The sequence below is a fragment of the Phascolarctos cinereus genome, unplaced genomic scaffold, assembly GCF_003287225.1.
Source record: "Phascolarctos cinereus isolate Bilbo 61053 unplaced genomic scaffold, phaCin_HiC Scaffold_2;HRSCAF=192, whole genome shotgun sequence".
NCBI lineage: Eukaryota > Metazoa > Chordata > Mammalia > Diprotodontia > Phascolarctidae > Phascolarctos > Phascolarctos cinereus.
Genome location: NW_027555625.1, coordinates 236,446,523 through 236,473,628, shown reverse-complemented (window position 1 = coordinate 236,473,628; position 27,106 = coordinate 236,446,523). Strand labels below are relative to the sequence as shown.

General features: G+C 38.1%; 1 protein-coding gene across 1 annotated transcript; it reads right to left on the bottom strand.

Moving 5' to 3' along the window:
* Window positions 1–259: 259 nt before the first annotated feature.
* On the bottom strand, window positions 260–25,665 carry PFDN4 (prefoldin subunit 4). The gene is made up of 4 exons (XM_020984256.2): window positions 25,424–25,665; window positions 1,255–1,362; window positions 777–917; window positions 260–451 (listed from the first exon to the last, which is right to left on the bottom strand). The coding sequence occupies exons 1-4, from the start codon at window positions 25,445–25,447 to the stop codon at window positions 320–322; spliced, it is 405 nt and encodes a 134-aa protein (XP_020839915.1). The 5' UTR covers window positions 25,448–25,665; the 3' UTR covers window positions 260–319.
* Window positions 25,666–27,106: the final 1,441 nt, after the last annotated feature.

The following is a 27,106-nucleotide window of genomic DNA, read 5'->3' as shown; positions in this document are numbered from 1 at the left end:
ATAAAAATGTGAAATTAAAAATTCTAAATGATAATATAGAAACATACAAACATTGCTTAACTGACTTTAATAAACAGGACATAAAGACCCTAATCTTGAAATTATTATGCAAAATACACAGAGGTATACTGCTTTTTCTTTAAAAAATATAAAATAAATAAGCAAGACATGTGAAAATAGGCAAGTTTTCATTAAATAAAAGACTGAAATTTTTTTAAAGAAAAAATGATTTCATTTCAACATCATATGAAGAATGGAATTCACTGTTACCAATACTCAAGTTTATTAAACAAATAAAAAATTTATATTTAGAAAACTTTTAACTGTCATCTGCTTCAAGGTTTATGTTGCTCCCAAATTTTGCATATAACTGAACTTTCAAATCAGCTAACACCCGTTGGATTGATTCAACTCTGGATTCTAATGCTTCAATTTCATCTTGCAAATTTTTCTGGAAAAGGAAAAGGTAACTGGTTAGTAGCAATTCCATTCGAATTACTGTTAGGTGATTTCTGAATAACTATACCAGAAACAAGATTTAAAAGATTTAAAAGTTAAGACTTATGAGAAGCAAATGAACAACATAGCAATTTGGTAATTAGATTCAAATATATCACCATTTTCAGAACTAAGAGCCTTGAAATAAGTAATGGTTAAATGCTTAACTATTTCAGAAGTAAAGATATAATGGTCAATTTTAAATCAATATACAAAAACATAATGTCTAGAATTATACTGCAAACAAAAACACACACACACAAAGATTCCTAACATACCTTAGCTTCTTCCAACATTTCTTGAGTTTCATCTTGAGAGTGGCTAATAAAAACATCACCAATTTGATAGGGAATCATTAAAGAATCTTCATCCATCATCATTATATCATCACAAGCATCCTCTAAATTTTGAAGCTGTTTCTATAAATTCAAGAGAAACAGTGAAAAGGAGAATTTTTATATTAACTATTGCAAATACAAGTAGCAAGTAACTTTCATTTTGACACAATGGGGTTTTAGTTTATAAACGATTATATCTCCAAAGGTAATCAAAAATTAAATGTAAAAATAAAATCCTAAATGATCAACTTTTAAGACAATTTTAAAAGTGAAACTTTATTCAAGATATCAACACCACAATTTCCTCTAGATTTCTACATTCAGATTCTGAGTTCAAAGTATTAAAAAAAAAAGCTATAATGCAAAACTAAAATTACGTTCAGTTTTCCAACTATGAAGTTAAATATTTTCCTAATACCTTTTTAACATCTATTTCTTCCTTCAGTTCTGTGATTCTACTAGTATTCCGTGCAAATTTGTTAATCTTTTGTTGGTCTTCAAAAGTAACATTGACATCTTCTGCAGCCTGAAAAACAAATTTTTTATTTTTTTCCATAAAACAACTTATTTTAATCAGTGAAGAAGTACCATAAACTATTATTTTATTCTATAAGTTTTAAATTATCTATTTCCTCCCCCATATTTGATAGGAAGAATTTAATTCAATAAATATTAAGTGACTTCTATATTCAAGAACTGAGAATCAAAGTCCCTGCCTTCAAGAAGCTTACGTTCCAGGAGGCAGAAGAGATACACTTATACAAATAAGAAAGGACAAGTTAATTTTGAGACAGTAGAATGTATAAACAACTAAAAGGACCAGGAAAAGCTCCCCACAAATACTTGAGCCTTGAATGATTCAAAAGATAGTAGGAGGCTAAAGAGATGGGGGAAAATGTGTTCCACACATAAGGGACATCCTGTGTAAAAATGTGAAGATGCAGAATCATGAAATAGAACCTCAAGTTCAAAAAACATTAAGTCAGACTATTTGACTGGAACATAAAGCACATAAAGGGGAATAAATGAAATAAGTTTGGGAAGTTAGCCTGGAATCAGACTGTGGAAGGTTTTAAATGTCAAGCTGGTAAGTCAAGTTTATACTGATTTTACCCTAGAGGCAATAAGGAAGTACTTCTAGTTCTTGAGCAGTAGGGTGACATGGTCATGCCTGTACATTTGGAAGATCATTTTGACAGCTCTGTGGATCAGAGATGGGACAGGCTGGAAACAAGAAATCTATTTGGAAGTTATTGCAACGACCAGATGTGAGAGTTAATAAGGCCCTAAAATAATGTAGTGATTTTGGGGGAGAGAAGAGATGTAGTAAACATCAAGCTGACAAGACCTGGCAACTAAATGAATAAGGGAGTTCAGGGAAAGAGAAAAGTCAAGAATGACTTAAGAGACTTTGGAACTAGGTGAATGGAAGGATACTGGTACCCTCGACAAAAAAAGGAAATTTTGGAAGTATAGATTTGGAGAGAAGGAATTACATTCTGGACATGTTGAGTTTGAGATGTACAGATACAACATCCAAGTAGACACGTACCAGCCAGCAGTTGGTGATGCAGAACTGAAATTTAGAAGAACAAGGCAGGGAATACATATTTGGAGGTAATTTACACAGAAAAAAAAAAACTGATGAGATCTGATGAGATCACCAAGTAAGAATGAGTGGAAAGAAAAGAAGAGTCCATTAGACTGAACCTGGAAGGGAGAGATACCTACAGTAATGCTGTAAGAGGATGATGACTCAGGAGAGAAAACTGAGAAGGATTAGACAGATATGAAAAGAATCGGGAAAAAGCAATTAAAAACAAAATAGGGAATAGAGTATGCAGGAGGAGGTAGGCAAGCAGTTTCAAAAACTACAGATGTCAAAAAGGATGAAACCTGTAGGCTAACTGATTTTACAACTAAAAGATTGTTGATAACTTTAGAAATGGCAGTTTCAGTCAAGTGGTGGAGCTGAAGCCAGGTTCAACAAAAGTGAGTGGGAAGTGAGAAAATGTAGGCAAAGAGTGTGGACAGCTTTTTTTTTGCTATTAATTTGGTTGTTAGTGAAGAAGGGTCATAGGATAATAGCATGTGAGGATATGAAGGTCAAGTGAAGGAGTTTTGTTTGATTGGTTTGTAAAGACAGATCTATTCAAGTTTGTAGGCCACAAGGAAGGATTAAGGAGATAAAGAGAGACTAAAGATGAGAGAACCAAGATGAACAGGCAGAGATGAAGGGACAAAGTTCACAGAGAACAGAAGGAACAAGGGAATGAGCAGATGATTAGCCTTCACAAGAAGAGCTACATTTTCCAGACCAGAACAAAGAGAGAAAAGGGAATGAGGCAGCATATCAGGTGGAGGATGGGAGCCAAGAAGGAAGAAGCAGGTCATGATTCATGGACTCTATTTTCCCTTTTTGTTTGTTTTTTCTTTCTATTCCTAACACTTAGCACAGTGTCTAACAATTAATAAGCACTTAGCAAATGCCTGTTGATTAATTTTTTTGGGAGGGGGAGGGGGCGGGGGCCTCCAAGCAGTTGGGGTTAAGTGACTTGCCCAAGATCACACAGCTAGTAAGTATCAAGTGTCTGAGGCCAGATTTGAACTCAGATCCTCCTGACTCCAAGGCCAGTGCTCTATCCACTGTGCCATCTAGATTAATTTTTAATAAAGCAGGGTGTGAGAGGAGATAGTATAGAAGGGAAAAAAAGATTTAAGTGAGGATTAAGAAAGTCAATCAGGTAAGAATAAAGAATTCCCATGTAGCAGTGGGTCTCCACTAAGATTAGAGAAAATATTTCTCTAATATCATAATTTCATATCTAATACCTTATCTAATATCATATTATTAAATATGATAAATTCAGTCAGCAGAGCTGTGTAACATCTATTTCAGAAGCTCATGAGGAGCAGAGAAAGCAGATGGTGATATCAACCCAGGGTGGGGTTTTAGTAAGGCATGAGCCACAATGGTTGGTTAAGGGGGAAGCTGCAAAGCATTCAAAGGCAGAAGACAATATAATTAAACTATAGAGTTAAGAGTGCAGAAGGAGAAAAGTAATGCCAGAGAAGGGATGATGAAACAGGGGAGCAGGGAGGGGCAAAGTAACTAGGAGTTACAGAAAGCAGGATAAGTTTAGCAGGTATGAAGCAGAAAGAGAAATTTAAGGATAGGAAACTGTGGTCAGAAAAAGGAATTCCAGAGTTACAGAGATTACCAATGATCCAATCAAGGATCTGACCTTTTTTGTGTGTGGCTAATGAAATGGGAAGCCAAAGGACAGCAATATGTACACTGAAGACTCCAGGTATGAGGACAAGAGAAAAGGAAGAAAAAGACTATAAACTAAGTACTAAACCCCTTAAGTGAAGGAGAATGATGTAGAGTTTGGTAGATCACCACTATAAGGAACTGGATAAAATGAAATAGTGGAATGAATCTCAAAAGAAGTTGTTGATAAGTGCTAGTGTCAAGGGGAGAGGCTCAAAGTGGCAGTGAGATATATGGGGTGCACCCTACTGTACTTGATCCAGTGAGGGGAAGGGGAAGGGAGGCAGAGGATTGATTACTCTGTACAAAAACACAAATAAATCTTCAGAGAAATGCAGCTAATTTTTGTCAATTCTACTCTTAACTGCCATATGACTGCAAAATAACACTAATAAACTAATAAATGAAAAACATTAATACCCTAAGATACTATAATGGCTATAAAAGTATGTTCCAAGGGTAAGCTGAAAGACTATTAGATTTGAAGCAAGAGGACCTAGGTGTGAATTCTGTTTCTGATACATCCTACCTGTGTAGGACCTTTGGCAAATCACTGAATCTTTCTGTGTCTACTTTCTTGCCTGTGAAATGAGGCGGTAAGGTATTAGCCTAGATCAGGGGTGGGGAACCTGCAGCCTCAAGGCCACATGTGGCCCTGTAGGTCCTCAACTGTGGCCCTCTGACTGAATCCAAACTTTGATTTGTTCTGTGAAGTTTGGATTCAGTCAAAGGGCCACACCTGAGGATCTAGAGGGCCACATGTGGTCTCAAGGGCCACAGGTTCCCCACCCCTGGCCTAAATTATCTCTAAATTCTTTTCCAGATCTAAATCTATGATTCTCTACGACAAACAGATGTTTGTTACCTAAATATTTCATACTGCTGTCCTCATATATTGTACAATGCAGCCAAATTGGTCTCCTCAATATTTTCCAAGCTCCCAGAACTGGACATTCCATCTTATGTTTCTGTGGAGGTCTAGGTTATCCCAATGCCTGAAATGTATTCCTTCCTTGCTTCCACTTCTTAGAATTGCTAGATTCCTCAAATATCTGGCAAAGGGTTCATGTCCTAACTGAAATCTTTCTTGATTCCCCAGGTGGTAGCATACTATGCGCCAAGTTACCTTGTATTCCTATCTATGTCCAAGTTGTATCCCTTCTACTACAATAGAAAGGTACTTGAGGGAAGGAATTGTTTCTTTTTATTTGTACCCTGAGTCTAACATAGTATCTTGCACATATTAAGTGTGTACTTAATAAATACTTGTTGAATTGAATTACCAATTACCAATGAAAAATTTCTAACAAATAATATATTAAAAAATTGTTTTTTGCGAAAAGCCATTATAAACTTCAAGGTTTTTTCCACAATTAAAAATAGTTACAAGTTTTAAAGCCTTTTCATTATTTATAAAGTATCAGTGAAATTATTGCATCAGTGCTTTTTATTAATGTTCGAAATGTTTAAAAATGCTGGCACATCTGTCACTAAGAAGTTAAATTATTAGCAGCCCTTGACTTACTTGTCCCATACATATTAATGGTCTAGTTACCTGTATGGGAGAGGGGGAGTGGGGTGGAGAAAAGGGGCAACAGTTGAGGATAGGTAGGTGGGAAGGAAGAAGCTGAAACTTTTAAAGAATCCATAGGGCCTAAAAGTAATAACACATGAAGAAATTCATGGCAGACTCAGGTTCTCAGGCACGGATGGCCTTTGGGAGAGAATCACAATATTAGCTTTTAAAAGGGACCTTGTCCAACCATACTCATTTCCCCATACAACCTGAAATGTTTAAATTTACTTTATTACTCAGTCTGAAATTCCAACAGTTAAAAGTTTAAATTAACAAACATAATCTTTAAAAATGCAAATACCTACTTCAAGAGCAGATTCACATTTTTTAATGAACTAATTCACACATACTGCTGGCCTCCAAACGCTTAGCAGAAAGCTCCAAAAAAGCTAGAGGAGGGTTTCTCTCTCACCTTTTTTTTTTTTGGAGGGGGGAAAGTAATTTTGGAGTACTTGGAAGTTAAAGCAGGCATGCACAGTGCAGTCTCACAGGAAAGGATGAAAGGATGCATACCACCTTAAGAGTCCAACAGGCTCGTGCACAAAAAAGTAGAAAACTGATGCAGAAAAATGTGTAAGAAATATTTATCAAAGTAAATTGAATCACTTATGTTTAATGATCAAATCTGTTAGAAGCAATAGTTATTACTGATGTCAAGCAAAACTGGAGAACATTTGGTTGATACAGATCTGTTTCTACAGATGGTAGCAAAGCAAACTTTTAACTAAGACTACAAACAGGTTCCACAATAAGAAAAGGGGTAGAAAATATTTTTCTTTCCCCTACAAAAACTTTCCTGCTCAAGACACAATGGCATAGTACATTAGATAAGCTTCTGTACCTATTTAATCCCTCTTTATATTTCTTAAAAAATAAGTTTTTATTATTTTCTGTTTTTCACATCACCATAGTATCCCACATATTCTTCCCTAGCTCCTTCCCATAGTCATCTTATACGGCAAACAGTAATTTTTTCAGGAGGAAAAAGTCAACATAATCAATACACTGAAAAAGAACCAAAATATGTCCAATAAAACAATTTGCACAAAAGAACCAAAAAATGTACAAAATATGGACCTCCCACCTCTACAAAGGGGTAGACTGGGAGTATTTTCTCATTTGATACTCTTTTAAGTCCTGCTTGATCTTTATTATTTTGTTTTATTTACTTTTAATTTTTTGGTGTCATTGTTGTTTCAATATACATTTCTATAGTTACTGTATATTGTTTTCTTGGCTCTGCTTACTTCACTCTGCATCTGTTCATATAGATCTTTCTATGCTTCTCTGTATTCATCACAGACATCATTTCTTATAGCACAATAATATTCCATTACAGTCATAAACAACAATTTGTTTAGCCATTCCCCAACTGATGGACATCTACTTTGTTTCCAATTCTTAGCTGTCACAAAAAATGCTGCTATAACTATGTTAGAGCACATAGGGAATTTTTTCTTATTGATGGCTTCTTTGGGGTATAATAAGCCCAGTAACAGAATCTCTGGTTCAAAGGATAGAGACATTTTGGTCACTTTATTTGCATAATTCCAAATTGCTTTCCAAAATGGTGGTACCATTTTACAGCTTCACCAACAATATATTAATGTGCCCATCTTTTCACAACTCTCCTGTTAACATTTTCTGTCATTTTTACCAATTTGCAGGACGTGAAGTAAAACCTCAGGTTGTTTTGATTCACATTTTTTTTGTTGTTATTAGTGATCTGAAGCATTTTTTTATGTGGTTGTGAATACTTTGCAGTTCTTTTGAGAACTATTTGTTCATATTCTTTGACCATTTATCTACTGGGGAATGGCTGTAACTCATATTTTTAATAATTGTTTATATATCTTGGATATCAAATCCTTATCAGAGAAATTTGATCCAAAGAATTTTTTTCCCATCCCACCACTTTTCTTCTAATTCTAGATGTTATGTTATCTGTGTGAAGCTTTTCCATTTCAATGAATCAAAATTATCTATTTTACTTTTTGTAATTTCCTGTCTTCTTTGTTAAGAATACATCTCTTACCCATTGCTGTGAGAAGTATATGATCTATTTCTCTTCTAATTTTGTTAATAGTATGATCATTAATATTAAGGTCACATATCCATTTAGAATGTACTGTGGAGTGTGGTGTAAGGTACTGTTTAAGCCTAATTTCTGCTAGACTACTTTTCCAGTTTTCCCAGCAGTTTTTGTTGTTACTGTTGTTGTTTTATCAAATAGTAAATATTTCCCTAGGTAATTTAGGTTTCTACTTGATCAAACACTGGGTTATTGAGTTCTGTTGTTTACAATTCTCCTGGTCTAATCTGTTCCATTGATAAATCTCTCTATTCATTAACAACACCAGATGATATGACTGTTGCTATATAATATACTTTGAGATCTGGAAGTGGTATTCCCACTTTGTCCTTATTTCTTTTCATCATTTCCCTTAATGTTCTAGTTATTTTGTTTTTCCAAATGAATTTTTGTTATTTTACCAAGTTCTGTAAAGTATTGCCTTAGTAATTTCATTAGTATAGCATTAAAAGTATAAATTCATTTTGGTATGACTGCCATTTTTATCATATTGGCACAGCCTTGCCATGGGCACTGAATATTCCTCCAGCTAAACTTGTTCCTTTATTTCCTTAAGAAGGACTTAGTAATGAAATCTTTACAAATCTTTTATGTGCTTTGGGACACTGATCTCCAGATGTTTTATACATTTTGTAGTTACCTGGAATGGGATTTGCCTTTTTATTTTGCCTCTTGTGTCTTGTCATTATCATACAGAAATGTTGTTAATTTTTGTGGATTTATTTTACAAGCCTGCAAATCTGCTGAAGCAACTGTCTAAATTTAGTACCTTTGCTGATTTCCTGGAATTTTCCAAGTAAACCATCATATCATCAGCAAACAAGTTTTATCTGCTCTTTCCTTCTGTAATTACTTTCTCTTGTCTTATTGCTATTGCTAGCATTTCTAGAATTACAGAAGTGGGGAAAGTGGGCATCCTTGCTTCATTCCCGTATTTATTGGAAAAGGTTCTAGTATACCCCTATTATATATGATGCTGGCTTTTAGTTTTAGATAAATGATTTTCATTTACAAAAGGGTAAAAGTTTAAAAAAAACTTTTCAAAGTTTTCCTTCAACTACTGAAATGATGATGTGGTTTTGAATGTTATGGTTTTTAATGATTAATTATGCCAATTGTTTTCCTAATGCTGAACTATCCTTGTATCCCTGGCATAAATCCCATTTGATCATATTGAACGATTTCTTGGATAAATTGCAATTGCCTGTTTGACAGGATTTTGTTTAAAATTTTTGAGTCAATGTTTATTAATGATATTGGCCTGGGTTTTCTTTTTCCCTGTCTTAAGTATTAGGACTACATTGTTTCATAAAAAGATTCTGGTAGAGTTCTTTCTTTCTCAATTTCTAAGAATAATTAGTGAAGTTTAAGTCCTAACTATAAAAGTAAAATGGAATTCTCTTGTAAATACATCGGGACCAAGAGTTTGGTTTTTTTTTTCTTTTGATTGTTCCTTCACAGTTAGATCTATTTTGTGTTTTGAGACCAGGTTATTTAAGATCTCTATCTAGTCCTCTGGTAGTTTAAGTATTTTATATTGTTAAAAATGTTCCTCCATTTCTTTGTATTCTCGGTTTTGTTAGCATATAACACTGTATAATATGTTCTGACTGTTCTTTTTATTTCTTCTGTTTTTATGACTTCACCTTGCTCATTTGCTCTTTTATTGATATGATTTTCTGCTCTCTTATTTTTAATCAGATTACTTAAGGGATCATCAATTTTATTAGTCTTTTCAAAGAACCACCTTTTAGTTTTATTTATCAGTTGTATGAGAGTTTTGTTTCCAATTTATTTATTTCCCATATAATTTTTTAGTATCTCCTCTGCTGTGCTTATTTTAGGTTTGTTTTTCATTTTCTAATTTTTTTAAATGCATATTCAGTTCATTAATCCTCTTTTTCTATTTTGTTAGTATATAATTGTAAGTTTATGATTTTTCCCCTGAGGACTTCTTTAGCAGCAATCAAGAAATTTTGATATGCCATTTCATCATTATCTTCTCTTACAGTTATTGTTTCTGTGATTTGTTCTTTGAGAACCACTCATTGTTTAAGATCTCATTGTTCAGCCTCCATTTGAAGCAATTTCTATTCTAATTGTATTATAGTCTATAACTATTTCTGCCTTTTTACATTTGTTTGCAATATTTCTGTGCCCTCATATATGGTCAATTTTTATAAAAGTAGTATGTATATGTGTATATGTATATACCTAAATAAATGCATATACATACATACATATATTTTTTTGCTGTCCCAGAATGAGTCATTTAACTCTAGTTTCCACAGAAATGTGTTCAGTTCTGTGTTTTCCCTTTTGTTTATAGTTTTCTTAGATTTATTCAAAACTGACAGAGAAATACGTAAGTCTATAGTCACTATGGTGTTATTGTCTATGCCTTTTCGGAACTCAGATGTTTCCTTTATGAATCTGGATGTTGAGGCACTTAGAGCATATGTTTATTACTGATGTGGGTTTGTTTCCTATGGTTCCTTTCAGCATAATATAGCTTCCTTGCTTATCTCTTTTTATTTTTTGAATGTTTTTGCTTTGTCTGATAGCATGATGGTAACTCCAGCTTTTCTGGATTCAACAGATCCTCAGTAAATTTTTTTCCCCCATGCCCTCAGTTTTGTTTTGTGTATGTCTTTGTTTTCAAAATGTTTTTCTTATAAGCAACAGATTGTAGGGTTTTGTTTCCTTTAAGTCTTAACTAAAATCCTTCTACAGGAATCCTGACCCATCCTCTCTTACTTACTGTGCCTTCCTCCTGTTAATTATTTCCTATTTATCCTGTATCTGACTTGTCTTGTATATACCTGTTTGTATCTTGTCTCCCCCATTCGACTGTAAGCTCCTTGAGAGTAAGGACTATCATTTGCCTCTTTGTATGTGCGGCACTTAGTAGGTGGCACATAGTAGGTGTTTAATGAATGCTGATCAACTGACTGAATCTGTTATTCTTTTGAATCTGTTTTATTGGATTGTTTAATCTATTCATATTTAAAGTCATAAGAATCAGATTTATGTTTTCCTCCAACTGTCTCTAAAATTGTTTCTTCTTCTCAAGGTATGATTTTCCCCCTCCTACTTATAAACACATTATGTTCTTTCAGTGACTTAATCTTTTTTAAGGTGGCCCTGTTCCCGCTGGCTCTCTTTCTCTCATCTCTAATTCCGTCTTCTTATTTGTTATCCCTTTCCCTTTAGGGTTTTTTTTAGTTTCTTTTTTGTTCTCTCCTGCTTTTATCTAGTTACAAATTTCTTCTTCTTTTTCCTTCAGTTAAGAAGATTCCTTTCCTCTCCTCCCCTTGAACTAATCCTGTTCATTAAGGTATTTTTTGTTTCTTAATTTCATTTTTGTACACTTTTCCAAAAAAGATTTCTCTCACTCTTTTCATTATCCATCTTCTCTTGCCCTCATTCTCTGATTCAAGACCTTTATAATTATCTAGTTTCTCTCTTTGCTCTGTATTCTTCATGCAATCAAAGCTTCCAAAGGTATCCATCAGAGGCTCTCTTTTCAAGGCACTTTCTGCCACTGCCTTGAGGGGCTGGATTCCTTTTCTCCATAGTATCTCAGTCCTATAACAATGCCAATTATTGCAGGTGCCTGAAAGACACTGCCCCAAGATCGGGCCCCTTCCCTACTACATCCTGATTACGTAGCCCACCACTGATTTACACTCTCCCTTATAGACATTTTTTTCTCCATTTGCCTGGAAAAATCCACCCTATGTCTGTGCTCTCCTGCTCCTCCAGGTGCCAGTTGCCCCTAAGGATTCCAACTTCCATCTCCCCTTCCCAATATATAGTATAAGCAGACTTTTCAAGCACCAAATCCCTTAGACCCCATCTAGTCTAAAATCCTCATTTTTCTTCACCAAACATTTCTTTACACCCATAGCATTCATCAGTGGAATCTCTTTCCACCTCCACAGTAAGGCCTCCATCCTTTGCCTCCTTTTTTTCTCTTTTCCCCAGAACTTCACCCACTCCCCTGTACACTCTTTTCTTTCTGAGACCACAGAAGTCACCTTCCCCTCATTGCTAGCCCTTGATTTGACCTCAGTGCATCACAGACTCTTCTCTATACCCCTGCTCCACTATCTCTCTTCTATGTACCCTTTCATATTGTAATGTAGTCCCCTACACACACACACACACACACACACACACACACACACACACACACTCACACACACACACACACACACACAAGCACTGATTCATCTTTAGGCGGGGCAACACCAAGTTCTGTCCCTGATGCCCCCATCTTCCTCTTCACCTTAACTCTACAAGATTCCCTCACCCTTGTCTCCTCAAGTACATTTAGAAAGAAGTCTCTTACTGTCATCACTGTGCTGCTGTTGCAGTCCTTGCCTCCTACATTCACTTCTCCTGCACTTCTATTGTCTAGGGTGTTCAAAGAGTAAATCAACTCTTCAGTTTTGGTTTTCCTTCCAAAAAAGTTTCAAACTCTTATTTATTATCAAAAGTCCACCTTTTTTTTCTTGAATGGTTAAGTGCAAATTCGCAGATTAGGTCACCCTAGGGCTGCTTCCTGAATTCTACTACTCTTTGCAATACATTATTCCACTTCATCTTCCTTCTTTCTAAAGGACTGAGAATAGTCAGGGGTGGGGAACCTGTAGCCTCAAGGCTATATGTGGCCCTCTAGGTCCTCAAGTGTGGCCCTTTGACTGAATCCAAACTTCACACAACAAATCCCCTTAATAAAAGGATTTGTTCTGTAAAACTTGGACTCAGTCAAAAGGCTGCAGCACACAAGGACCTAGAAGGCCATGTTGCCTTGAGACCGCAGGTTCCCCACTCCTGGTCTAGACATTATTTGAATGTCCTTTTCTTTGTATTTTAAGGCCTTTCTCCAGATGACTTGCAGAACTTATTATTTTTCCTGGAGATGTTCTGTGAATTCTTTTGATTGGAATTTCATTTTCTATGGTTAGAATTTCTGGGAGGTTCTCTATTAATATTTCTTTCATCATGTTGTTAAGATTTTTTTTTATCCTATGTGTTCTTCTTGGAGATCTATGATCTTTAGGTTGTTTCTATATATTGTCTTCAAGGTCAGTAGGTTTTGCTTGCATAGTGCACACATTTTCTTTTAATGTGATTTTTTTTCTTCTCTTCTTGTAGGTTATCCTTCACTCCTGTGTATTTGCATTCATAACCTATTATTCTCTCTTTTGTTTCTATGGTGAGGCTTGCCACTGCAGACTCCAGTTTTTCTATTCTGTTCATTATTTCTCCTGGGTGGAGCACAAATTCTGCTATCAATTCTCATTTCTCTTTTAAAAAACAACCGATGGAACAGTATGTTGTGGTTCCATGTTCTTCTGAAATTCTACAAGGTCCTCTGTATCATCAAGTGTTGGATCACTTTCCTTTGGCTTCTAGTATTTATTCACAAATGCTTGAATTTGTTTATTAGATCCGAAGGTCCTATTTGCTTCTCATTACTGTTTTCCCTGTTGATTTATCTGTTTATATGGAAAGTCAAAAGTAATTTCAATCTTTTTTCTTCTTATTTTCCTTATCATTCATTCACTGTCTGACTCCCTCCCATCTGCTTATGGTTTCCTCAGGGGCTGGATCTGAAAGCATCTCAGGGTCCTCCCACACAGGGAAACAACAGTTCATGGTTCATGTTTCACCAACCTAGGTCTCTGTCCCAATTGGCTTCTGGACAATCAGAACTGGCTTCAGTTAGATGCTGTGCTCTTTCCCTCAGGCTTGGTGGAATGCTGTACAGTACCCCACACAAAAGGTATCCTCTACTGGTTACCCATCATACCTCTCTACCTCAAATCTCTGGCCCAGAGCCAGAAGTTTAGAGCTGTGAAGCACTGTTTTCCCCAGCACTGGCAGGTCAGAGCTTTGCAATGCTGGTTCTTCCAGGTTGCAGGCCCCAGTAAACTTTTGCTTCTGAAGAGCTCTGACCAAGATGGCTGACCTTGACTCAGCAAAATTCCACAGCCTAAAGCCAGGGAGTCTCCACAGCACTAAGGGGGGGAACACTAGGATTTAGGTGTTAGTTTTGTTGTAAGCCTGTGTCATATCCTTTAATCTGCTGGTACAGCCTAATGGCTTGGTAGCATGGGAAGAGCGGGGGAAAGTGCCAAGTGAGCTCAGTTCATTGGGTTTTTTTGTTCTGCTTTTTAACCTTCTTTTGGATTCTGGGTATCCTAAACCATGGAGACAGCTGAAGTTGCTCAGTCTTTGGCACATATTTTCTGTTCTGGAGAGGTCTGAGAGGTTGTGGGGATCAGAGAAAATGTCTAGTCTTCCACCTTGTTGCTCATGTGACCTGGAAGTTCTATAATATAATTTCTATGGGAAAATGTACCCCAAGCACTCTACTTACAAACAAGAAATTGTTTTTTAAAACAATCTTTTCTGAAGTTTTATTGGGGGTTTTTTGGTTAAGTAACACATGTCTAAGTTGTAGCTTAAAATGAGGGGGGCCCCCCCAAAAGGCAGTACAATTCCTAAGAGGCAGATAACTAAATCCAGAGTTCTTTTACTTGGTCATTTAAGCAAGTACCTCTCCAATTATTTGTGAATGGAGGATGTACCAAAGAATATAAAACTAGAGAACACCTTAGAAATTATAGAATCACAAGTTTAAAGTATGAAGGAACCTTAAAGGCCATTTAGTCCAAAACCCTCCTCTTACAAATGAAGAAGCTGAGGCTCAAATAGGTCAAATGCTTTGACCACAGTCACACAACTACTGAGAGGCAGAGCTGAGATTCAAACTTAGGTCCACCACACTACTTTCTATATCTGAATGGTATGCTAACAAACCATTTTTAAAAGGAAAGACACTGTTACTTGCAGAGCAATAATGGATTTGTAATAATACATATACATTATTTTTCTTGGTCTGTTGTGATCAACCAGAATGTATTCATGAGACAATTGCTTAAAGTCTATACTCACAGATAAATAACAGCTAAGTGGCCCACACATATATCAAGCATAATGCTTTAATCACCTCAGTTATCTGTTTCATATGAATTATTAAGACATACCACAAAAAGGGAGGAAATCAGTTACACTTCCTACCTAACCTCACAATCAAAAAAGGAATGTAGAAATCTCTAATTCTCAAGGACTAATAATGGATACATACTGCCTATATGCTCATATATATATTACATACTCATTTCCCATGACCTACCCCTCAACTCTACCTCAGCTACACACAGATAAGGCCATGTCTCTAATCTTGCCATTGAGCATAAATGTTCTGCTTCCATTTTCACAAACTCTGAAATTCCTTTATCTGATCATAATCTTTGATCATTCCATCTTTCTCTCTGCCTTATGATTCACATCTTGTTCTTCATCCTCAATGTTATATTTAACTTTTCTTTTCCCCAGTTTTTCTCAAACCATCACCCTTGCACTGGTTTCACTCTCCTCCCTTCCCCTTCAATGAACCAGTTCAACTTTATACTATCCTCTAATCTCAAGTCATTTGTTCCCAATGCTATCACTGATTAAGCTCTACAAAGCCTCAATCTTGAATTACTTCCACTATCCACTGCCAAAGTTACTAAGGCAATCCTTTTATAACTCCTTAATACCCCATTCACCAAAGTGGTTTTTGCAAACCTTTTCATCCCTCCTCAAATCTCCCATGGCTCTCCAGCTTCTCAGCTGAGAATCTTGCTTCATATTTCACTGAAAAAAATGAGGCCATTTGATGAGAGATTCTCTCATCCCCACCACTTCATCTCAAATCACTCAGATGTCCTCTCCCATTCTTTGATCTTTCACCCCTGTCTAACATAAAGAGGGTGGCTGTTCTCCTTGCCGAGGCAAAGCTGTCTGTATGCACCTATTCCATTCATTTTCTTCAGCAGGTTGCTCCCTCTATCATTCTTACTCTCTATTCAATCTTTCTGTCTACTAACTAGCTGTTTCCCTGTGTTACACACAAATTCAAGTCTCCTCCCTATCCTTAAAAAACTTTCACTTGATCTATCCATCCCTGCTATAATTACCCCATAGCTCTCCTCTTTTTTCTGGTTAAACTTCTTGAGAAGGCTGTTCATAATTATTGCTTCCACTTCCTTTCCTCTCACTCTTTTGATCCTCTGCAGCCTGGCTTATGACCTCATCATTCAGCTGAACCTGTTCTCTCCAAGGTTACAATGATCTCTTAATTTACAAATCTACTGGTCTTTTCTCAATCCTCATCCTTCCTGACCTCTCTGAACCTTTAACAATGTTGATCACTCTCTTCTCCTTGACATTCTCTTCTAAGTTTTTAGTAACACTGATCTCTCCTGATTCTCCTTGTACCTGACAACTCCTTCTCTGTTTTTTTTTGCTTAATATTCTTCCATGTCATGCAAGCTGTGAATATCTCCCAAGGTTCCCCACAGATCCTCTTTTCTTCTCCCTCTATACTATTTCTTTTGGTGTTCTCATCCATTCTCATGGATCAATTATATTCAATAATAGCAACAATAGCACTTATATAGCACTTTAAGATTTACAAAGTGCTTTATAAATTTTATCTCACATTATCCATTTAACAGATGAGGAAACTTGCCTAGTCACACAGCTATTTTGTGAGATAGGATTTGAACCTATCTTCCTGACTCCAAGGCCAAAGCTCTCTTCACTGTACCACCTGGTTGCCTCAATTCCTATGCAGATGATTATTAGATCTACATATCCAGCCCTATAACTTCTTTCCTGTCCTCTAGTCTCATATCTGCATAACTCTTGGACTTCTTACAGTGGATGTCCATAGATAAATACATCTAAAGCTTAACTCATTATGTACCCCTCAATGAAAAACCCTCCTTTTTTCCTCAATTCCCTATTACTGTAAAGGGCATCAGCATCCAACCATCCACTCAGGCTTGCAACCTAAGTGTTATCCTCTCACTAATCCTAGATATCAAATCAGTTGCCAAGTCTTGTTGATTCTACCTTCACAACATCTCCTGTATGCACTCCCTTCTCTCCTCTGACTCTGGTGCAGACCTTTATTGCTTCACAACTTGACCATTGCTATAGTCTTCTGGTTGGTCTCTCTGACCTTAGTCTTGTGAGAGATGATCTCTCAGAAGTGAAGCCTCCTCAAAGGGTCATTAGTTCTTGTTAATGGTTCTGGTATTATTGCTTTTGAGTGGTACACATGTGTACCAACACTAAGTGAAGACCCCTCAGAATACAAGACCCCCATCCCTAGCCTTCTCCCTCCCCTACTCTTAGATAGTGTTAGCAGAAATTCCTGAGCCATAAGAGCATCCTATCTCATCCTCTAGCTAGTTATATGACCTTGGTTTTTTGTAAAAGGCTGCTGAAACTGTGAGGCCCCGAAAAGGGGAACATGCTAACATAATTTCCATACCTCTTTGTTCTCTCTGTTACTGGGGTAGTTTTTACACGAATAGACTGTATACCTGAGGCTCAGTCAATGAGCCAACGGGAAGGGGGTTAGGGTGGGCTGCTGCGTTAGGGTCTATATAATCTTGCCTTAAACAAAGAGCACTCGCACTCTGGGGGCAGCTTAGGCAGCATGGGGGTGCACTTTCTCGAGAAAGTCAATAAAGAGATCTCTCCTTTTTGCAAATTTTTGTCAAGACTCTGGTTTTTAACTGAGTAAAACAATGTAAACAATGTGAGATCTCTCAGATGGACTGAGTGTAGCAATGTCTTAAACTGTTGCAAACTCGAGGTTGGTTACACTAACCTGAATAGGCCTAAGTTTCAGTTTCCTAGAAATCACATGATTTGTATTGTTACATCAGCATTAGGTAATGGCTAATTACTAAATAAGGATAAATAGCTAGGATTGGTAGTATTATAATGTGGTTTCTTGTTTCTGGGGTAGATTTTCGGCTTTAGATTGTAAGGCTGAAATTCCTGTCCAATGGGAATTCAAAGCCAATGGTAGGTGGGTATCTCTGCATTAGGGCTATATAACCTTTGCCCTGGCCTTTGTGCCTTGCCTCCCTCACTTCGCTGGGACTGCCAGAGGAAGCACACCTCCTGCTTCTCAGGAGAACGTAACAAATCTTTCACTTTATACCTAGAAAATCTCGAGTGTTATTTTTGGGCAGCTGTACCACACAGTCTCCCCCCTACTCTGATCCACTCATCTACCAAAGTGATCTTCCTAAAGCATAGGTCTTGACCATATCACCCTCTCATTAATTTAACAAATTTAATTTTTATTTAATAAATTTAATAATTTATTAAATTTTAATAAATTCCAATAGCTGCCTATTACCCACAGGACCAAATAAAAAAAATCCTGTTTGACTTTTAATACCCTTCAAAACATAGTCCCCTTTCTAACTTTCTAGTAGTCTCTTACTTTACTTCCCTCTATATATTCTACAATACAGTAACACTGGACTCTTTGCTGTTCCTCCCACAAGACACTGCCATCTCCCAACTCTGTCCATTTTCATTTGCTATCCCCCATGTCTGTTATACTCTCCCTCTTCATCTATGCCTCCTAGCTTCCCCAAACATCTCAGCTAAAACCCTTTCTGCAAGAAGCTTTTGTTGCCCCCCCCAAAGCTACTTCTCTCTGAGACTATCATCAGCTATTTTATATATGTGTGTGTATATATGTATGTATATACATATGCGTATATGTATATATGCACATACTCACACACACATATATGTATGCATGTGTACACACATATATCTTGAATGTACATAGTAGTTTGCATGTTGACTCCATTAAAATTTGAGTTGCTTGAGGGGAGGGGCTGTTTTTGGCTTTTTTGGAACCCCAGCACTCAGGATAGTTCCTGGCTCATACTAAGTGCTAAATAAAGGCTTTTTGCTTGCCTGCTCGCCACACAGCATATCTGAAATTCTGTCTGCTGTTTCAACTCTAAAAATTTTATTGCACTAAGACAGGATGTCCCAAAATACATATACTTTAAAAAGTTAAGATATGATGGTGATTTGTGCCATAAAAAGCAAATACAAGATGAGGATGTTTTTTGCGAAGGGGAAACAAAGTAAGATGTGAATATAACTTGTAGTTACAAGTTAACTAGCACAGGAATTTCTGTTTAACATTTCCTGAGCATCAATTCTAATAATCATTCAACTTATGACAGGCCTAGAGGCCTAGATCCCAAAAGTCGGAGAAATCATAACAAAATGCAAGTAAGAATAATACTGAAAATTAAATGTTAAGAAAAGATTGCATACAATATGAGACCAAATAAGGAAATACAAAGTAATTTCAAGAAGAAGAAAGCAATAACTGAAGGAAATCAGGAAAGAGTAGAATGTGGGATTTGAGCTGAGCGTTAAAGGAAACTAGAAATATTATAAAGTGGACATGAGGAGACAACGCATTCCATGTATGTGGGAAAATAGCCTGTGCAAAGGAAATAACATGTCAGGTTAAGAGAATGTGACCATATTGGCTGGAGAGTAGAGTTTATAAAGCGAATTCATATGTAGTAAGTCTAAAAAGACAGACAGAAATTTAATTGTGGAGAAATTTAAATGGAAGGCTAAGGAAGTTCTATTTCATTATAGAGGCAAGAGAGAACCACTGATGATTTTTAAGAAGGAGTAATATGGTCAGAACTGTATTTTTGGAATATTAATTTGAAAACTATGTGAAGAATAGATTGAAGAGAAGACACTAGAAACAAGGAGACTAATTAGGAACCTAATGTTATATTGTTCAAGTAACATGTAATGAGGCTTGAAATAGAATGGCAGACATGTGACTGGAGAGAATCAACATGAATGAGCATGGATTGAAGAGCAATAAGGGAGAGAAGAATGACTTTGAAATTGAATATGAGTGACTGGAAGCATAATGGTACCCTCAAAAGAAATAGGGAAGTACAGAAAGGGAATGGGTTTTGAAGGAAATGAGTTCTATTTGGACATGACTGGTTTGAGATGTAATTGGGTCTTCCAAGTGGAGATGTCCCACAGCAAGTAGTTGATTTAGGGTGGGAGTTCAGGAGAGAGATCATTGCTAAATATATCACAGGGTTAGTTTTAACATGTTAAAAAGTCTATGTACCTTTAGACCTACTACTTTTGATCTTTTTATGTATATGATCTCCCTCTCCAATTGGACTGTACATTCCTCAGGCAGAGACAATGTCACAGAATCAAACAATCTCAGAGCCAAGAGTACAGGGTATTATATAGTCTATAGGACAAGATGCTAAATGGTTTGTCCCAGGCCTCTAAACCCACTACTTTCAGAACTCTTTGCATCATTAGTGTCCTGTATATTGTCTAGTTCAATGTTTGCTGAAAATAGATTGAGCATAAGGACTAGCTCAGTATTTGTTAACAAAATAGACTAAGCACAGAATTCTAACAGTCAACAAGTCAAGAAGAATTTATCAAATGCCTACTATGCAACAGGCACTGTGATAAATAATGGGGATACAGAGGAAAGAAAAACCAGTCCCTCTCCTCAAGCTTACTATGGAACTGGGGAGACAAAATACAAACAAGTTACATACAGGATAAATTAGAGATAAGCACAGAGGGAAAGCACAAATATTAAGGGGGGGTGAGGAATCGCTTCTAGGTAAAAGGTGGAATTTTGGTTGAGACTTGAACAAAGTCAGTGAAGCTAGGAGGGACAGATGAAGAGGTAAAACATTCCATTATAGATATGAGAGATGACCAGTGAAAATGCATGGAATTGGGAGAGGTATATATAAAAATTACAACTACATAGTACTTTAAAGTTTATCATTCAGTCATTTTTCAGTTGTGTCCGAATCTTCATGAAACTATTTAAGGTCTTCTTGACAAAGATAACTGCAGTGGTTTGCCATTTCCTTCTCCAGTTCATTTTACAGATAGACAAACAGGGTTAAGTGACTTGTCCAGGGTTACACAGCTAGTAAGTGTCTGAGGTGGAATTTTAACTCGGGTCTCCCTGACTTCAGGCCCAGCGTTCTATCCACTGCGCCACCTAGATGCCCTGCTTTAAAGTTTACAAAGTGTTTAATATCCATTACTTTATTTCAGCCCCTGTGAGGTAGGTTCTAATAGTATTATCCCATTTTTACGGAAGAGGTAACTGAGGCTAAGATAAGCCAATACTTTCTGTCACACAGCTTCTATCAGTAGCAGAAATGGAACCTAGGTCCTCCTGACTACAAGTGCAGAATTCTGTACACTATACCATGCTACCTCTGATGTGAAGTTGCATATCATGGCAATAAAGTCAATACCTTCAATATAAGAAATGTTTTCCTCTCCCTCCACCCCTAATACTGTGAAATAGATAGTACAAGTATTATCCTCACTTCACCTAGAAATAAAATAAAACAAGAGGTTAAATAATCTGCTCAACCTCACAGTCATTAATCCTTTCACCCCTCCCTTGCTGATTCTAAATCATTTCTCAAGACAGCTATGCCAAACCTTTTTTCCTTTCCAAACCTTTTTTTCTTTTCCACATCCTCTTAGGCAGAGAACATATTTGACTGAAAAGAGGCCATTCACTCTGAGCCTTCTCATTCTCTATTTTACATCACAAAACCCCTTTAATCTCATCTCCCCATTCTCAAGTCCTTTACTCATGTCTCTGATGAAGAGGTGCTTGTCCTCACCAAGGCCAACTACTCTACTTCTGTCCTTGACCTGCTATCTTCACTGCCTGCTATCTACTCTGGCAGATTATTCTGGCAATCATACCCATCCCCATTTATGATTTCTTCACACACACACACCCCAATCTAATATGACAGGCAGTAAGTATGGCAAAAAAGGTATTTGGCTTTGAAGTCAGAGATCATAGATTCAAATCCTTCTTTTGCTATTTACTACAGAGGCAACAAACCTCCCCCTTCCCCTAAATTTTTTCCTCTCCCACTCCTTCCATCTTCTAGCTATCACTGAAATCTGACTCCCCACTGATGATGCAGCTTCCTGGTCATCTTTTCCAATACTGGCTGTGCCTTCCCTTATTCCCCTTGGTTCTCCCCCTACCTCTATCATTCAGTAACCTCTCCTCCTTCGAAGTCATGTAATTTATATCTACCACTCAATCAAAAGCCTGGTAGCTGCTATCTGTAGACCTACAGGTCACTCCCCTTCCTTTCTCAATGAGTTTGGTACCTGGTTCACAATTTTTCTCTCTTCTGCATCTCCTGCCCTTATACTAGGTGACTTCAATAAACATATTGATTCTCCTTCAAACACTCTTACATTCCCCATTATATTTTTCAAACTACTCACTTCCCATGACTTTCATCCCATTTCAGGCATAAACAAAGATGGTCATAGCCTTGATCTTGCCATCACACATAAATGTACTGTCTCCATGTTTGAGAATCACAAAATTCCCTTATTTGACCAAAATCTATTGTCTTTCTAATTATCCCTCTACCTTCTCTTACCAAACCCTTCTCTTTGTCCACTCCATGACTTCCAATCCCTTAACCCTTCAGTTCTCTCCAGACCATCTCCCCTGCATCTGTCACTCTCCCTGTTTTCCTCATCTTAACCCCTAGACAAACCAGTTCAACTTTACACTGTCCTCTTCAGTCACAAGCTCCTCTGCCAATCCCCAGTCTTGGACCTTGTACTATGCACCACCTCCAATCCTACACACATGCTACTGAATGAAGGTGGAGAAAATCACTCAACCACTTTGATTATATCTAAAATTTAGGTTATACCACCTCAACTAGGCCCTCACCACTGCAAGGCAATCCTACTATACCTACCTTATCAACTCACTATCCCACTCTCCACAGATGATCTTCCAAACCTTTTCATACCCTCCCAAATCTCTCAAAGTTCCTTCTTCCCTACACTCTCTCAGCTGAGAACTTTGCCTCATATTTTACAAAACAAATTGAGGCCATTCACTGTGAACTCTCTTCTCTTCTTGATTTCTATCACTCAAATGTCTTCTGCCACTATCTCCTTCTTCACCCCTGTATTACATGAAGAGGTGACCTTACTCCTTCCAAGGCTAACTCCTTCAACTGCCAAAGTGATACCATTCCATCAGGTCTCCTCCAACAGATTGCTCACTATGTTATCCCTACTCTTTCACTTATCTTCACTCTGTCCCTGTCTACTGGCTCCTTCCCTACTGCTTACAAACATGTCTCCTCCAACCCCCATATATATTTTCCTATATATCTCTTCTGCCCTTTGTGACTTAACTGCTTGAAAAGATGATAAACAATAGATTCCTCCACTTTCCTTTCACTGTTTGGCAATTAAAGCCTTTCACAACCTGGCTTCCGATATTCTTTCCAGCTTTATTATGCATTCCTCCAATTAAGACATTCTAACTGACCATCCAGCTATTCCTCATCCATTGTATTCAATTTCCTATCTCCCTGCCTTTGCAGAAGCCATCTGACCATACTTGAAATGCACTACTTCCTCACATCCTGAGTTTACTTAAAACAACTCCTATCACCTCAGAGATGAAGCCTTTACCTGTGTGACCTTGGACAAGTTACTTAACCTAGGGAGGTTAAGGGCCTCAGTTCTCTCATCTGTAAAATGAGGGGGGCTAAACCAGATGGTCTCTGAAGTCCTTTTTAGCTCTAGATATAATGATTCCTCCAGTGACTTTTGCTTGTCCCTGCCAAACTGAATCTAATTTGTTTATACTACAAAGTTGGGTTTCCTAATTGGTATCCCTGCCTCAAACTTCTTACTCATATTCACCAACATAACTGCCAAAGTGATTTTCCTGAAGTGTAGAGCTGACTATGTCACTCCCCTACTCAATGAAGTCCAGTGACTGCTTCCTATTGCCCCCAGGATAAAATGTAAACTTATATGTTTAGTATTTAAAGTCCTTCACAACTCAGCCAAATCCCATCTTTCCAGCCTAATTAGATATTATTCTCCCTCCTTCATATTGCCATCCAACCAAACAGCCTTCTCTCTGTTCCACACATGGCACTATATCTTCCACCTAACTCACTTTTTTCAAGAAATAGCTCAAAACCAACTTCTAAAGGCAACCCTTCCTGATCCTTCCAACTGCCAGAGCAGAGTAGATGCTTAATAAATGCTTGCTGACTGATAGATCTGTACATTCAGTCTTCCCAGATGGACTATAAGCCCTTCAAGAATGGGAACAATTTATTTTTGTCATTTTATCATAAGCACCTGCACATACTGCATGCTTACTGCCTGATTAGGTGTCAGGGTCAGAATTCAAACCCAGTCTATCAAATCCAAGTAAATCATTCTTTCCCATACATTTCACTGGAATGAATCTCACTTTTACCATGAAATGTAACAATCCCAACTTCCCCAAAGGGGAAAATAATCCCTAACAGACTAAGATTAGGCTTTAAAGTTGGTGACAAAGTCCTCAGGTCCTCTCAATGTCCTATATATACATATAATTTTTTCCCCTTTTAAATACTCAGGCTTCCTTTGGGAGGACAATTGGGCCTAAATTTGTGCTTAACACTAAATTCACACACCAGTGGCCAAAATAAATATTGGCTTTCCTACTTACTCAGTGACCTTGGACAATTCACTCCCCCACTCTGGGTCTCCTTATCTGTATAATGAGCAAGTGGGACTATCAAGGGTCCTTATCACAAGATCCAGTGAGCAGATAGACAGATAGATACAATTAGTTTCTTTTGTAATCCTATGTAAGCACTGCCCTTAGTGTTCAAAATCAGGCCTCAGACACAAGCTTTGTGACCAGAAAGTCACATTGTGTCTACCTCAATTTCCTCATCTGTAAAATGAGAATAACAACAGTACAATACCTACCCGCCTAACATTGTAGTGATGATCAAATAAGATGTGTTAAGCCCTTTGCAAACCTTAAGGTGCTACATAAATGCCAATTATTATTAGAAACATTAATCTGAGAAGGGGTCCACTGGTCCCACCACACTGCCAAAGAGATCCAAGACACACAAAAGGGTTAAGAACTCCTGGACCAGATAACCACCATGGTCCTTTCAGCTCTGCCATTCTATATTCTAAGGACCCCTTCAACTCTAAAACCTAACAGGAGACGGTCCTGGGATAGGAATAACTTGATCCAAGCCTCTCCCCCCTCCCCTCCGGTCTCTCCAGCTCCCCAAAGAGAACCTGCCATATATCCCAAGGATGTGTCCCTGCTCCACCCCACTCCCCAGACCCCCAAGGCGCCAAGGAGTGACAGGCAGGTAACGCCGCTGCACATGCGCCCTGGGCTCTCCCTTCCCCTCCCCTCTCCTTCAAGTGAGGGTGGCCCTCCCCCCGGGCCAGGCTGAGTCCTCAGGGGACCCAGAAATCCAGAGATGAGGAGAAAAGGGGGAGCCAAAGGGCCCTTCCCTGGTTCCTGATTATGCCCCCGAGGCACTTCCAGACGCGCGACCTCGCACAGGCCCGAGGATGAGCCCCGGCCTCATACCTAACGCCCCCCAAGCCCTGCGGGAGAGTGGGGGAGGAGGGGAACGAGGCGGCTCCGGGAGCGGGCCCCTCGAACCGAGGGCCACATCCAGCAGGCCGACGCTCCCCAAGAGCCCAGATCCTCCGCGTACCCTTCGCCGGCTTCAGTCCCTTGTAGTCCCCAGATGTTGGCCACCCGAGCTCCCGACGCCCCTGCCCAAAGCCCCAAACCCCCGGAGCGCCCCACTCACCGCCTTCTTCATGGTGGCGGCCATCTTGAGACTGGACCATCTCTGGGGGGGGTGGCCACAAGTCAGCCCAGCCCCCCATGCAGTCCCTCCTCGGCTTGCTTCTGTGGGGGATTCCCTCGCCCGAAGGAGAGGTATCTCCACCCTCGTCTCTCTGCTCTACTATTTTTAGCATCTGGGAACCGAGGAAGAAGGTATAAACAAGAAAGCACTTGGTATCTTCCTCTTAAAGGAACAGGCCACCCTCCTCCATCCTTTACTTAAAAGGGGTGTGGTGGAGAGGTTGAGGGCTGCTCCGGGAGCGCGGAGAAGAGGAGGGGACGAGGCGGGGCTGCCCAATGGGAGGAAGGAGGGTTGTGACGTGTCAGTAGTACCCTGCAGCTTTACTTCCCAGGAGGTGAAGTGTCTTATGCTAAGCGCAGCATATGACAATTGTAGGCGCTTAGTAAATGCTGCTTGACCCACTGACTGTTTTATGCGAGCAGTTTAAGCTAAAGCTAAAGAAGTTACTGAGAATTGCCACTGTCCTAGTCACCACTCTAGTTCACTCTTTTACCACCTCTCACCCTGGACTACTGCAATAACCTCTTAATAGCCAATTAATGCTTGCCTCAAGTCTCTCCTCACTCCAATCCATTCACATTGCAAACAAAAGGATTTTTCTCAAGCACAGTTCTATGACAATATGACACGCCCGATCAATAAACTTCAGTGGCTCCCTATTACTACTTCTAAAATAAAATATAAATTTCTCTGTCATTAAAAGCACTTCACAATCTGGCTCTAATCTATCCATGCAGTCCTATTACACATTACTCTCCTTTAATGCACAATGCACAATGCAGCCAAAGTGGCCCTTTTGCTGTTCTTCACACTGGACAGTTGTCTCCTGAGCCTTTGCATAACCTATTCCCTTCATGGCAGGAATGCACTCCGTCCTTACTTTTTCTTTTTCAAATCTTAACTTTCCTTCAAAGCTTAACTCAAGCACTGTCTTCCTTCTCTAGAGTAGTTTTCTCATCTCCCCAGCTGTTAGTGCCTCGCATCTAAATTAACTTGTGTTTATTTTGTAGATATATGTATGTATATCTGTAGATGTATATGTTGTATATGTGTATATGTCGTCTTCCCTTATAGAATGTAAATTCCTTGAGGGAAAGTAAATATCGTATTTCTCTTTTTGTTTTGCCAATGGCAACTTGGTTGCTATAAGGGATGTGCTTTGAGGGCTTGGAAAATTTAAGAACAGCATTATTAATAGATATCTGCATACTCATAACTTCAAAATAAGTGGAATGAAAACATCTCATAATATGGAGGCCAACCAGAAGCAACCAAAACCATGGAGGGAAAGGATGAAACAAATATCATCCCCATACTATCGGCTCCTGGAGTGGTCCCAAAAATTATCTCCATGAGTCTAGGGATTAACCTACAACCCCCAAATTATATTCATTTATAAAAGCAATTATTTTGTCCCCTTGCTCATGATCTACCAAATAGAAGAAAATGTCTGACATATAGCAGGAGTTTACTTAATAAATGTTCATTGTTTGATTAACAGATTGATCTTTGATAACAAAATCTTTGAAAGTGGGAAACGACACCATCCTGTTATTTTCTTTATCATCATCATGCTTATTAACAAGATCTGAATTACATGGTATTTAAGATTTATATAACACA

Coding starts and splice junctions, on each gene's coding strand:
- PFDN4 (XM_020984256.2), bottom strand. CDS start 25,447: ATGGCCGCCACCATGAAGAAGGCG. Junction 1,363..25,423: donor CCGCCACCATGAAGAAGGCG/GTGAGTGGGGCG, acceptor TTTGTTTTTCAG/GCTGCAGAAGATGTCAATGT. Junction 452..776: donor AAATGTTGGAAGAAGCTAAG/GTATGTTAGGAA, acceptor TTCCTTTTCCAG/AAAAATTTGCAAGATGAAAT.